Consider the following 12,048-nt stretch of genomic DNA (forward strand, 5'->3'; position numbering starts at 1 on the left):
GCCCTTCTACGACACAGCTCTATACTATTTGAACATTAAATGGTTTAATACATTCATATGATTCTCGTGGGATATCTTATACTCCATGTTAATAAGTAGTATTTTTGATGCAGTGATTGATAGTGACGCCTAATCTATCATCGATAAGACATACTACAGCAACGGTCGTAAAGTATAACTTTAAGGAAAATGAACTTCAACACCAATTTTCATCATCATCATGGTATGCTACTTTTATATGCCCAACTCAAAAAAACTCTATCCAAAATAACATGCCCAAAGCCCGATCCCACCTCACATACCAATATTACCTCTCCGACCACCCCGCTTCTGTCGGTCTTGATGCGCCCTCAACACATTGCGTGTCTCCACCAGACTTCTCTTGTTCTTGCCCTTCGCTTTACCCAGCGTCATGAACAGATTCTTCCGCCGCTGCTTCTCCTTGTTGGTGGTACTCTTGCCCTGCGACTCCTTGCGCTCCTTGCGCTTGGCCGTCACGCTCTTGTGGTCCTCCCGGTCCGTCTTGAACTCCTTCGCTCGCGCGATACGCTCTTCGCGCGTCGCCTTGCCTGCGGAGAGGGCGGCCAGTCCCTCAATCTCTTCCGCCGTCAGAGGATCGTCGATGTGTCGGGCGGCGTTGGAGTTCTGCTTGCGGGACGACTTGTTACCCGGGACGAGTGCGTCGACTGCGGCGTTCGTGCGCAGCTCTTGGAGCTTGGCCAGGTCGGCGGGGGTCAAGATGCGGGTCGTGGCGAGGGTGGAGAATTTGTTCTCGGGCTTGCTGTCGTCCTTGGACTCGGACTTTTCGTCGTTGGTGGCGCCGTCTTGCTTGGCCTTCTTGGAGGGGCGCGAGGGATCCTTGTCCTTTTCGTCCTCGGAGTCGCTCAGCTCGATCTCGGCGTCGCTCTCGACCTCGATCCAGCCGCCGGAGTCGTCGCTGTCTTCGTCATCTTCCACATTCCAGTCGTCCCAGTTGTCCTCTTCGTCTTCTTCCTCGTCGTCCTCGGCGTCGGAAGCCAGGCCCTTCTCAGCCCGTCGCTTCTTGCGCTCTTCCTCCTTCCACTGCTCCAGGAGCTCAATGCCCTCGATACCGCCGGTTTCCTGCTCGCCGTAGCGCTTCTCCCTCTTATCGCCCGACCGGAGACCCATGGAGGCGTCCTTGCCGCGGTCTCTCCGCTTCAGCATCTCGGGACCGACCTCACGGAACAGGCTGAGCAAGCCGCGGCCTGCCATCATGACACCCTTGTCTTTACTCTTGCGGTACATCACCAGGTCTTGTAGTAGGGTATCGTTCATGGCGAGGGGTTGACGCACACAGATCTCGCGAATGGCGTTGAGACCCGCCGTAGCCACCTCCGATGCCGACGCCTCGGACACGAACTCGTTGGCGATCTTCAAGACCAGCGGCTCCAGGACGTCAGGGGGTACCAAGTCATGCGTTGCTTGCGCAAGCGATGCGAGGAACGACGTGACCGAGGGCTGTCGGGGCGTCAGGTACTTCTGGAAATAGGAGTAAAGGTGGATGATATGCAGCTTGTGCAGACCGACGAGGCGAGTCACCAGCTGCAGCACGAGAAGCTTCTGGTCGAGATTGAGCTTCGACTTGGCGGTCTGAAGGTGCCTCGCGAAAAGGGACTCGGCGAACCCCTGGGGATCGTGCAGCAGATGCAGCGCGGAGAAGTTCAGCGGGTGAGGCTGGTTCTTCTTGCGCTCCTTTCGCTTGACGGCAGCCCTTGCCTTCTCGACCGACTTGGCCTTCTTCCGGGTCTTCTTGTTGATGCCGACCTGGTGCTTGACTTGCCCCATGTCAATGGCCTCTTCGTCACTGCTCTCATCCTCCGCCTCCTCACGCTCCTTGTCGCCTCCCAAGAAAAAGCGAACGCCGCCCACGACGACCTTTTCATTCTCCGACAAGCACGCCTCCTTCATGACCTCCACTGTCTTGGCGTCCGTCCAAATCTGTCTCTTCCACAGTTCGCGAACCAGCTTGATAGCCCACAGCCCCTTGGACGACGTGCGATCCGACGTCACCAAGTTGAACAGAACAGTCTGCATAACCCGGTTGAGCTTGTGGTTGATAGTCTTCACGTTCGCCGTGCGCAAATCCATCAGGATCTTCTGGAAGATCAACGCCCGTAGCGTCTTACTAGGCGTCGTGATGAGAATGGGAAATAGCGTTTGTAGCAACCTGTAGCACATCGTCAGTGATCAGTATACTGGAGTCAAGCATTATCCGTGGAGCAGTTTCACAAAAACATACGTCGCCGAGTCAACGAGTTCTTTCTTCCTCAGGAGGACCAGACTCCCGACAATCTTCTCCCGCAGCTCGGGTTCCAGAACCAGATGGTGCTGCGTCAGGATATCCATGAGTTGCTGGGGGAAATCCTTGGTGATAGTAGGGTAGCAGTCGGCCACGTGGGAAATGAAATCGATCAACTCGCGCAGCGATATGATGCCCGTATCGTTGGCAGACGTGGGCGCCGCCATGAAGATTTCCCGGTGACTTTCATACTGATAGTGCTGAGCGCGGAAGTCCTCAATGTACGACCTAAGTACAACACAGCGGCGTTAGAAACCTGAACCCAGAAAAAAACCATAGAAAAGAATAATAAAGAAGGCGTAGAAAAACTCACTTAGGATCTTTGCGAATTTTATTTTGTAAATTAGGCCTGTAGGATGGGGAAAAAGAGTGTCAGTCGAGCGTCCGTCGCAAGTCAAATTTCCCCTTCAATTTGCAGACGGAAGAATGCTTACAGGTCAGCTTCGACCTTTTCCAAGGCTCCCAACTTTCTTTTGACCATCGTGCCGGTTGTTTGATGTCCAATGCAGCAAGGATGAAAGCTGGAGGACACAGGGTGGAGGTTGCGATGGGCCGGCAACCACAGTATAGGCCTAGCTCCGTTGATTTTTTTTTTTCTCCCTCGGAGGCGGAGGCCGGCCTATCGATAAGCGCCGAACCCACTATCATTTTCTACGTTTATCTTCCATCAAGCACTCTCCATCAATAGGATGATAATTTCATTTATTAGATTGTGATTGTAAACAGATCTATATTACAGGGCCTGTGCCCATTTGGTTAAATTTTCTGGCGCTCGACCGTATAGACAAACATGTCACTTCCAAAACTCATTACGAAAAGGAGAGCCTGGTAGAGAAGTGCAGTGTATTTTTCTTTTTCATACAAAATTTTTTAAGTACCGGCTTCAAAAGTTCGAGGTCTTCATGATCGCATCTTAAACTACTATAGAAGAAAGCCGTCCGATTCTCTCATTTTTGGAACTCGCTCCCTCCCATGGTTGTGTTCAGGTTATGTACAGCCGCGCAGATGCATGCAAATACGACTGAACCCGAGTAAAACCCCCCGTCCACTCCAGTACACATAAAACCCGGAACCAAACGGAGAATACGCCCAACAAAACCCTTTTACCGGTTGCTCTTGGCAACACGCTCAAGCTCGTCCTTCTTCTTGATGGCGTACGAGTTGGAGCTACCCTTGGCGGCGTTGATCAGCTCCTCAGCAAGGCACTCAGCGATGGTCTTGATGTTGCGGAAAGCAGCCTCGCGAGCACCGATGGTGAGGAGAGCAATGGCCTGGTTGACACGGCGGAGGGGAGACACATCGACGGCCTGGCGACGGACGGTACCGGCGGAACCGATACGGGTGCTGTCTTCGCGGGGACCGCAGTTGACGATGGCATCAACGGCGACCTGCAGAGGGTTCTGGTCGGTCATGATGTGGATCTATCCAACGGATGTTAGCATCCTTTCAACTCTGCTTTGATTTCCCCGTTCCCATCACGCGACCCTGCGGTCCTGGAAAGATCTGGAGCAACGTACGATCTCGAAAGAGTGGGCAACAATGCGGACAGCCATGAGCTTCTTGCCGCTGTTGCGACCGTTCATCATGAGGGAGTTGGTCAGGCGCTCGATGATGGGGCACTGCGACTTGCGGAAGCGCTTGGCGGCATAGCGGCCAGCAGTGTGAGGAAGGTAGACGGGGTTACGGATCTGGACGTAGTCGCTGTATGTGCAATTCCAAAGTCAGTAACTGTGTTGTTGCAAGATTTGGTCGGTTTCCGGATGTCATTGCGCGGTGTGCGATAGATTCCTCCAGTCCCTTCTCTTGTCCCCTTCGCATATCATCCACCAGACCGTATTTTCCTCACCCCCCTTCCCAGCGGCCGATTTGATGCAATGTGAAGTCGGGACTCGTTCTCAATTTTTTCGATAGAAAGCATAGATTGGGGAAACACCTACGTCAAGGAGATGTCCCTGATCTCAACATCCTCGTAACTCCAGCGGTTGAACAGCTTGACGGATCCCATCTCCGCAGCGACGTCCTTGGGCAGGACCTGGAAAGCCCCGGAGGGGTTTTCGACCTCGACTTCCCCGTGGTCAGACATGTTGACGCCGTATGCACCTGTTGTCGAGGGAGGGCTTGGGTGAAAGGTGACGGACGGTGTCGTTGGGTGATCGCTTTCAACGTCGACAATAGCAGGTCAGTCGGCTGAAATGTTTCCGTAGGCGCAAGGGAAATTCAGGTGTGTCTCGCTTAGGACTGTGGGTGGGGTTAGGGCAGACTGGAAGCCAATCAACGAATTGGGATCATGTGATCAACACACTAGCCGATATCAGACTAGTGTGGAACTAGTGCGTTGATACTGGGGCTTACCTCAGATCTGCATAATCCTCTTTCACTAACTTATGGATTCTCCTGTATCGCATTAATCCATCCAGCCCGTCTGGTCTTGGAGTCGGTGGATACGGTACCACCTGCTAGTTAGTATGAGGTGCCGCTGTGATTACTATGCCACTTCTTTCCGTCACTTCCACTGGCAGGCCAATATTGGATACGGTGTACTCCGTAGACTGTAGTCCTTTAATTTGCCGGTGACAATTACATCTACACAATCTCCATTGTAGATACCGGCTCTATAATAAAGTATACACTAGCCACAGTGTCCGCAGCCTCACAAATAAGGCACCTGAATACGAGACTGACCCCACAGTCAATTCCTCGCATGGACACGGTAGGTGAAAAATGTTCCGAATCAAACAAAATGCCATTGTGGTATACCCCTGAGATCACCACCCTCCAATGACGACAGCTGCAGAGGGAGGACTGAGTTCCGTTTTGGTGGAAAATGACGATCCTCGTGCTCTCCAGTTCGTTGGAATGGAGAGTCCAAGTCGACGCTAATGTGGCTGTGCTGGCCTTTCTAATGTTCTGATTGGTGGACATTGTCGAGGTGGGACGCCCTACCCGCCGCGGCAGGTGACGGGACGTTCAGCTGTGGCTCGGGAGGTCTTCAGGCGCGGAGAAACATGACCAGACGGCGACAACTCGAAAGCCAGATAACCTTTCCTCCTCCTGGTCTACTACTGGTAACGAGTCCTTTTACAGACCTTTGAACTCCTGCAGTTCATCTTTGCAAGGGGTCACTCAAAAATCCTTCCACTTCTCTCCCCAAGTGCTTTCCAATACAAAGGACCAACCACCCCCGCCCCTTTTCCGCCCCTCTTCCTCCCCGTATGACTCTGCGATGAGGATAGCTTGGCTTCTACACGCCTAGTCGTACGTGCATTTGAATGAGAACTCTTCAACCCAGGCCACGTTTGGCGGTTTCGTGAACATGGCGGACGATAATCCGGCCCTCCACAATGCATTGCATGCGCTCGACAGGGAGTATGAGGTACGTAACCGTCTGACAATGGTGGCCTTGCGGAACGGTGGTGACTGACACCTTTTCGTCGGTTGATAGGATGGTGAGATTACTGAGAAAGGGTAAGTGGCCTACCGTCGGGCCTGATGCGACGGTCATTCCAAGCGACGGCGAGAGAGAAACCACCCCCTGTGAAACAGTGGGACTTCTTTTCGCAATCTCTCCGTACCACCCGATTAGAAGAAGACTTCCCGTACAGATGGAATCATGGCGGGGGCTAACTTGACCAAAGTTATCAGAAACGGCGCACGATCCTCCTCTCCCAATTCTACAACCCCGGCATGGGTCTGGATTTCAATTCCCCCAGTCCAGGTCCTTCGTCGTCCATGAACAGTGGGAGTCAAGTTCCTCCGGCGATCCTGAACGTTCGCCCACCTACGGCAGACTCCTCGGCTCATGGTTTTGCGGGCGGCCATGATACCATGTACAGCAACGGAGGATTCGGAGCCGATCGAAGAATCAGCGATACTACGCAGGGGTCCATGGAACGAGATAATTCGATGCTGCAGCAGTTGGATCGCATGCCTTCCACGGGATCCTACGATTCCCTGTTCCTCCCGAGACCACCTCCACAGCCCGTACCGGTCGCGACGGAGGATTCCAGAACCGCCACCCTTTTGACGCAGAACTATGCCTTTAACCCCCCTGTCGTTCATGATCAGTATGACGACGGTATGGGTGTTTATGATATGCCGCCCGGTGCGGTCACGCGGCAGTCGACCATGCTGGACTCGCAGCAGGGGTTCTTCTCCGACTTCGCGGGTCAGCAGCAGGATGATTACCGGGACAGTTACGGAGGTAGTGGATTCCACCGCTACTCCCAGTCCGATGCCTTCTCCCCGACCGCGAATATGGCGCCCCCGCTGATCCCCGCGTCGGAGCTCCCCCACGGGCCCGCCATTGATCACCTACTGCCCCTGGAGCCTCGCGACATCCCGTTCGCGGTCCATGACCCCCATGACCACAATACCACAATGTCCAATTTTGACAACATCCCGGCGGTCCTCCGCCACCGTGCCAAGGCCCATGCGAAACAGGCCGCGTACTGGGTGCTGGATCAGAAGGGCAAGGAGATTGCCTCCATCACTTGGGACAAATTGGCGAGTCGCGCCGAGAAGGTTGCGCAAGTCATTCGTGACAAGAGCAACCTCTATCGTGGCGACAGAGTGGCCCTGATCTATCGGGACACCGAGATCATCGAGTTCGCCGTGGCCCTCATGGGTTGTTTTATTGCCGGGGTCGTTGCTGTCCCGATCAACAGTCTCGAGGACTACCCCAGCCTCAACCTGATTCTCACGTCGACTCAGGCACACCTTGCCCTGACGACGGAGAACAACCTCAAGACCTTCCAAAGAGACATCACCACTCAAAAGTTAAATTGGCCGCGGGGGGTGGAGTGGTGGAAGACCAACGAGTTTGGCAGTTACCATCCCAAGAAGAAAGAGGAGGCTCCGGCCCTTGTTGTTCCCGACTTGGCCTATATCGAGTTCGCGCGAGCCCCAACCGGCGATTTGCGCGGTGTCGTCATGAGTCACCGCACGATCATGCACCAAATGGCATGCCTCAGCGCCATGGTGTCGACGGTGCCTGGGTCGTCGAGTGGGCGGCCTCATGGTGAGACGATCATGAGTTACCTTGACCCGCGTCAAGGGATCGGCATGATCTTCGCCGTGCTCCTCACCGTGTATGGCGGCCACACGACTGTCTGGCTCGAGGATCGAGCGGTCGAGACCCCGGGTCTCTACGCCCACCTTATCACCAAGTACCGGGCCACTCTCTTGGCCGCCGATTATCCGGGCCTGAAGATCACGGCCTACAACTACCAGCAAGATCCCATGGCAACCCGCCACTACAAGAAGAATTCTGAACCTAATTTCGCAAGTGTGAAGCTCTGTCTCATCGATACGCTAACGGTTGATTCGGAGTTCCATGAAATTCTTGCGGACAGATGGCTGAGACCGATGAGGAACCCGAGAGCCCGAGAGATCGTCGCCCCCATGCTATGTTTGCCGGAGCATGGCGGCATGGTGATCAGCGTCCGTGACTGGTTAGGCGGTGAAGAACGGATGGGATGTCCTCTGACGCGCGACATGGACCAAACGGACCTCCAGGAAGCCAAAGAAGAAGAGAAACGGCACGAAAAGGCCGGAAGCAAAAGTGGTTTCGGAAGCAGTCTCCTGGGCGGCGGATCGACCGCCCCGGCGCCCAAGGAACAAACCAAGAATGACCTCGGAGAAGTCCTCCTTGACAAGGAAGCCCTCAAGAGCAACGAAGTTGTGGTCTTGGCCATGGGCGACGACGCCCGAAAATATGCTGCCACCATGCCGCATGCCGTGCGTGTTGGCTCTTTTGGCTACCCCATCCCCGACGCCACTCTCGCCGTTGTCGACCCGGAGACTAATCTCTTGTGTACGCCCAATGTCGTTGGCGAAATCTGGGTGGACTCCCCCTCGCTTTCCGGAGGGTTCTGGGCATTACCGAAACATACCGAGGCGATCTTCCATGCACGCCCTTACAAGTTCGAGGAAGGCAATCCGACGCCAGTCTTGGTGGAGCCAGAGTTCCTACGGACGGGGCTGCTGGGATGCGTGATCGAGGGGAAGATCTTCGTCCTGGGGCTTTATGAGGATCGATTGCGTCAGAAGGTTGAGTGGGTTGAGCACGGACAGGAAATTGTTGAACACAGGTATTTCTTTGTTCAGCACATGATTGTTAGCATCCTGAAGAATCTGCCCAAGATCCACGACTGCACCGCTTTCGATGTCTTTGTCAACGAAGAGCATCTTCCGATCGTGGTCCTGGAATCATATGCAGCGTCGACGGCACCGACAACGTCCGGAGGTCCTCCACGACAACTCGACTCGGTTCTTCTGGAGTCTTTGGCAGAACGGTGCATGGAGGTTCTCTACCATGAGCACCATTTGCGGGTCTTCTGTGTGTTGCTCACGGCTCCCAATACCCTTCCCCGTGTCACCAAGAATGGGCGGCAAGAAATTGGTAACATGCTCTGCCGGAAGGACTTCGACGCTGGGAGCCTACCGTGCGTCCACGTGAAATTTGGCGTCGAGAGGTCAGTCTTGAATCTGCCCGTTGGGGTCGACCCAGTTGGAGGGATCTGGTCCTCTCTCGCTGTGAATGCAAGACAGGAACTTCTGTCCCTGCAGGAAAAGCAGTACTCTGGTGTCGACTACCGTGATGTGGTCATGGATGATCGTACGTCTACACCGTTGAATAACTTCAAGTCAATTGTGGATCTTCTGCAATGGAGAGTCTCCCGACAAGCGGAGGAGCTCGCGTATTGTTCCATTGATGGTCGAGGGAAAGAAGGCAAGGGGATCACCTGGAGAAAGTTTGACTTGAAGGTTGCTTCGGTGGCCAACTACCTCAGAAACAAAGTCAAGGCTCGTCCCGGTGACCACTTGATTCTGATGTACACGCACTCCGAAGAGTACGTCTACGCCGTCCATGCTTGCTTCTGTCTGGGCGTGGTGATAATCCCCCTAGCGCCTATTGACCAGAATCGCCTATCGGAGGACGCACCTGCATTCCTCCACATGATCAGCGACTTCAACGTGAAAGCGATCATTGTCAACAGCGACGTGGATCATGTCATGAAGCAGAAGATTGTCTCGCAGCACATCAAGCAATCCGCTCAGGTGCTTCGGATAGGTGTTCCAGCTGTCTACAACACAACCAAGCCCTCCAAGCAGTCGCACAGCTGTCGCGATCTCGGGTTTGTCATGAGGGACACCTGGCTGCAGAGCAATACCCCCGCTATGATCTGGACGTACTGGACGCCAGACCAAAGGAGGATTTCGGTCCACATTGGCCACGACACCATCATGGGCATGTGCAAGGTGCAAAAGGAAACTTGCCAAATGACCAGTTCACGACCTGTCCTAGGAAGCATCCGTAGCACCTTGGGTCTGGGTTTCCTGCATACGTGCTTGATGGGTATCTATGTCGGTGAGTAACAAACCTAACATACATTGCAACAAAATCGAAGGGGACTAACGATGCCGTAGGTGCACCGACTTACCTTGTATCGCCTGTCGACTTTGCCACCAATCCCATGACGCTCTTTGTCACTCTTTCGCGGTATAAGATCAAGGACACATATGCCACCAGCCAGATGCTGGACTATGCCATGACGGCAATGGCCGGGAAGGGCTTCCAGCTCCAAGAGCTCAAGAATCTGATGATCTCCTCAGAAGGCCGGCCGCGTATTGATATCTGTATGTGTTTTGGATCTACTCTTTCTGAGCTTTCTAACGTTCAATTGTAGACCAAAAAGTGCGCCTGCACTTTGCCTCCACTGCTCTGGACCGCACCGCAATCAATGTTGTCTATTCGCATGTTCTCAACCCCATGATTGTCACTCGGTCCTACATGTGCATCGAGCCCATCGAACTATGGCTGGACCTGCGAGCTTTGCGGCGAGGACTTATCATGCCTGTGGAGTCGGAAACGGACCCAGCCGCTCTTGTCATCCAGGATTCCGGCATGGTGCCAGTGAACACGCAGATCGCCGTTGTGAACCCAGAGACATGTGCCCTGTCTCATGTGGGCGAATACGGAGAGATCTGGGTTCAGTCCGATGCCTGCGCCAAGGGGTTCTACGGCTCCAAGCAGGAATTCGACCACGAGCGATTCAACGGCCACGTGTTGGATGGAGATCCCAATGTTTCTTACGTGCGTACTGGTGATTTGGGCTTCCTGCACACCGTGACAAGGCCCATCGGGCCTGGCGGCCAGCCCGTGGAGATGCAAGTTTTGTTCGTCCTTGGCGGCATCGGCGAGACCTTCGAAGTCAATGGTTTGAACCACTTCCCAATGGATATTGAGAACTCGGTGGAGAGATGCCACCGTAATATTGTTGCCGGAGGATCGTAAGTGACCGTCCCCGCTGTTGATGTTCGACGCTCGCTGACATTGTAATAGTGCCATCTTCCAGGCTGGCGGTCTGATTGTGGTCGTGGTGGAGGTGACGAGAAAGGCTTACTTGGCGTCCGTGGTGCCTGTCATTGTGAACGCCATCCTGAACGAACACCAGGTAGTCGCGGACATCGTGGCATTTGTCTCGCACGGAGACTTCCCCCGGTCCCGACTGGGCGAGAAACAGCGCGGGAAGGTTCTGGCGTCGTGGGTTACGCGAAAACTGCGCACTATCGCGCAGTTCAGCATCCGAGACGTGGAGGGCGGCGAGAACCCATTCGGAGAGGCGCCTCAACATCGCGCCAGCCGCAGCTCCAAGCCAGGCAGTACGATGGGCAACAGCGTCCGCCGGTCCAGCGTCATGCCGGATACCGACTCGGCCACCGTCCCTCGCTCCCCAGCGCCTATCCTCGTCGAACAGCCCGAGGCAGCCTCCCCCCACAGTCTGACAGACCAGGGGGCGATGAACAGCCCAACGGTGCACGCCGCGCAGTCCATCCCCCTGATCGCGGAACCGACGCGCCCGGGAACCTCTTCAACCGCCGGCCACCCCGACCCCTCCCTCGCCGTTCAGAACAACGCGCCGCCCGCCAACCTCGGCAACCCCGATTTCGGGTTCGACTTTGGCGACTTCGCCCACGCCGCCACGACCTCCCCGATCGGCGAGTCGAGCGTCCCCGCCCCGGCGACCGGAGCCCCCCTGCCGTTCCGTCCCTCCCCCAGAACCGACTCCCTCCCCAGCCAGCAGCAACAACAACAACAAAAGTACAGCGCCTTCCCAGGTGGAGCCATACCCGAACGACCAGTGTCACGGGACACACAGAGCCACCCGGGCGACGAGCACGATTGGCCGCAGGAAGCACTGATGTACCAGTCGACGCTGGGCATCGACGAGCCGCAGGGCATGCACAGGGCACCCAGCGGCACCAGCCAAGTGCAGAGGCGCTATGACGGGAGTGAGTACGGAGTTTGAGGGCCAGTCAGCCAGCCAGCCAGCCAGCCACCTAAACTCGCATATACAAAAGGAACAGAATAGTCGTGATGGAGTTTACATCTATACCCCCCATATGTACTGGAATATGCACGACAGATGCCATCTTTTCGTTTCAGTGCTCATCCTTTGCCACTTTTTTTTGTTTGCTCGCTGGGTAGCCGCAGGCCATACATAATACAGATACAGATGCATAGTCGGCTACTCTCCCTACCACAGCATCTTTGTATATAGTCACTGTGGTCTGTAAGTTTTGGACTCTACAGGCCGGTAATTAGTTCTTTGGATAGATGAGTTATATGAGTGTATTAATTTGGTGAATTACATGTTCAGGAGCATTCTAAAAGTAGATTTACACTAGTTATAGTGACCCTACCTTATTGATAACCAACAGAGAAA

At 54.6% G+C, this 12,048-nt stretch overlaps 3 protein-coding genes across 3 annotated transcripts; 1 reads left to right on the forward strand and 2 right to left on the reverse strand.

Annotated features, from left to right (window-relative positions):
- Window positions 1-195: 195 nt before the first annotated feature.
- BDW47DRAFT_37958 (SDA1 family protein) lies at window positions 196-2,861 on the reverse strand. The gene is made up of 4 exons (XM_024818859.1): window positions 2,755-2,861; window positions 2,634-2,669; window positions 2,261-2,548; window positions 196-2,188 (listed from the first exon to the last, which is right to left on the reverse strand). Exons 1-4 carry the CDS (start codon window positions 2,799-2,801, stop codon window positions 295-297), a joined length of 2,265 nt encoding a protein of 754 aa, XP_024671440.1. The 5' UTR covers window positions 2,802-2,861; the 3' UTR covers window positions 196-294.
- A 233-nt stretch (window positions 2,862-3,094) lies between these two features.
- On the reverse strand, window positions 3,095-4,506 carry BDW47DRAFT_107029 (40S ribosomal protein uS7). The gene is made up of 3 exons (XM_024812906.1): window positions 4,258-4,506; window positions 3,838-4,021; window positions 3,095-3,741 (listed from the first exon to the last, which is right to left on the reverse strand). The coding sequence occupies exons 1-3, from the start codon at window positions 4,401-4,403 to the stop codon at window positions 3,424-3,426; spliced, it is 648 nt and encodes a 215-aa protein (XP_024671441.1). The 5' UTR covers window positions 4,404-4,506; the 3' UTR covers window positions 3,095-3,423.
- An 844-nt stretch (window positions 4,507-5,350) lies between these two features.
- Window positions 5,351-11,913, forward strand: BDW47DRAFT_37979 (putative AMP binding domain protein). The gene is made up of 6 exons (XM_024818860.1): window positions 5,351-5,693; window positions 5,763-5,785; window positions 5,956-9,689; window positions 9,749-9,958; window positions 10,009-10,612; window positions 10,665-11,913. The coding sequence occupies exons 1-6, from the start codon at window positions 5,634-5,636 to the stop codon at window positions 11,629-11,631; spliced, it is 5,598 nt and encodes a 1,865-aa protein (XP_024671442.1). The 5' UTR covers window positions 5,351-5,633; the 3' UTR covers window positions 11,632-11,913.
- The last annotated feature ends 135 nt before the right edge of the window (window positions 11,914-12,048 follow it).

The sequence above is a fragment of the Aspergillus candidus genome (assembly GCF_002847045.1).
Source record: "Aspergillus candidus strain CBS 102.13 unplaced genomic scaffold BDW47scaffold_27, whole genome shotgun sequence".
In the NCBI taxonomy this organism is placed as follows: Eukaryota; Fungi; Ascomycota; class Eurotiomycetes; order Eurotiales; family Aspergillaceae; genus Aspergillus; species Aspergillus candidus.

Coding starts and splice junctions, on each gene's coding strand:
- BDW47DRAFT_37958 (XM_024818859.1), bottom strand. CDS start 2,801: ATGGTCAAAAGAAAGTTGGGAGCCTTGGAAAAGGTCGAAGCTGACCT. Junction 2,670..2,754: donor GAAAAGGTCGAAGCTGACCT/GTAAGCATTCTT, acceptor CCCATCCTACAG/GCCTAATTTACAAAATAAAA. Junction 2,549..2,633: donor AAAATTCGCAAAGATCCTAA/GTGAGTTTTTCT, acceptor TGTTGTACTTAG/GTCGTACATTGAGGACTTCC.
- BDW47DRAFT_107029 (XM_024812906.1), bottom strand. CDS start 4,403: ATGTCTGACCACGGGGAAGTCGAGGTCGAAAACCCCTCCGGGGCTTTC. Junction 4,022..4,257: donor ATCAGGGACATCTCCTTGAC/GTAGGTGTTTCC, acceptor TTGCACATACAG/CGACTACGTCCAGATCCGTA. Junction 3,742..3,837: donor TTGCCCACTCTTTCGAGATC/GTACGTTGCTCC, acceptor TCCGTTGGATAG/ATCCACATCATGACCGACCA.
- BDW47DRAFT_37979 (XM_024818860.1), top strand. CDS start 5,634: ATGGCGGACGATAATCCGGCCCTCCACAATGCATTGCATGCGCTCGAC. Junction 9,959..10,008: donor CCGGCCGCGTATTGATATCT/GTATGTGTTTTG, acceptor GTTCAATTGTAG/ACCAAAAAGTGCGCCTGCAC. Junction 10,613..10,664: donor AATATTGTTGCCGGAGGATC/GTAAGTGACCGT, acceptor ACATTGTAATAG/TGCCATCTTCCAGGCTGGCG.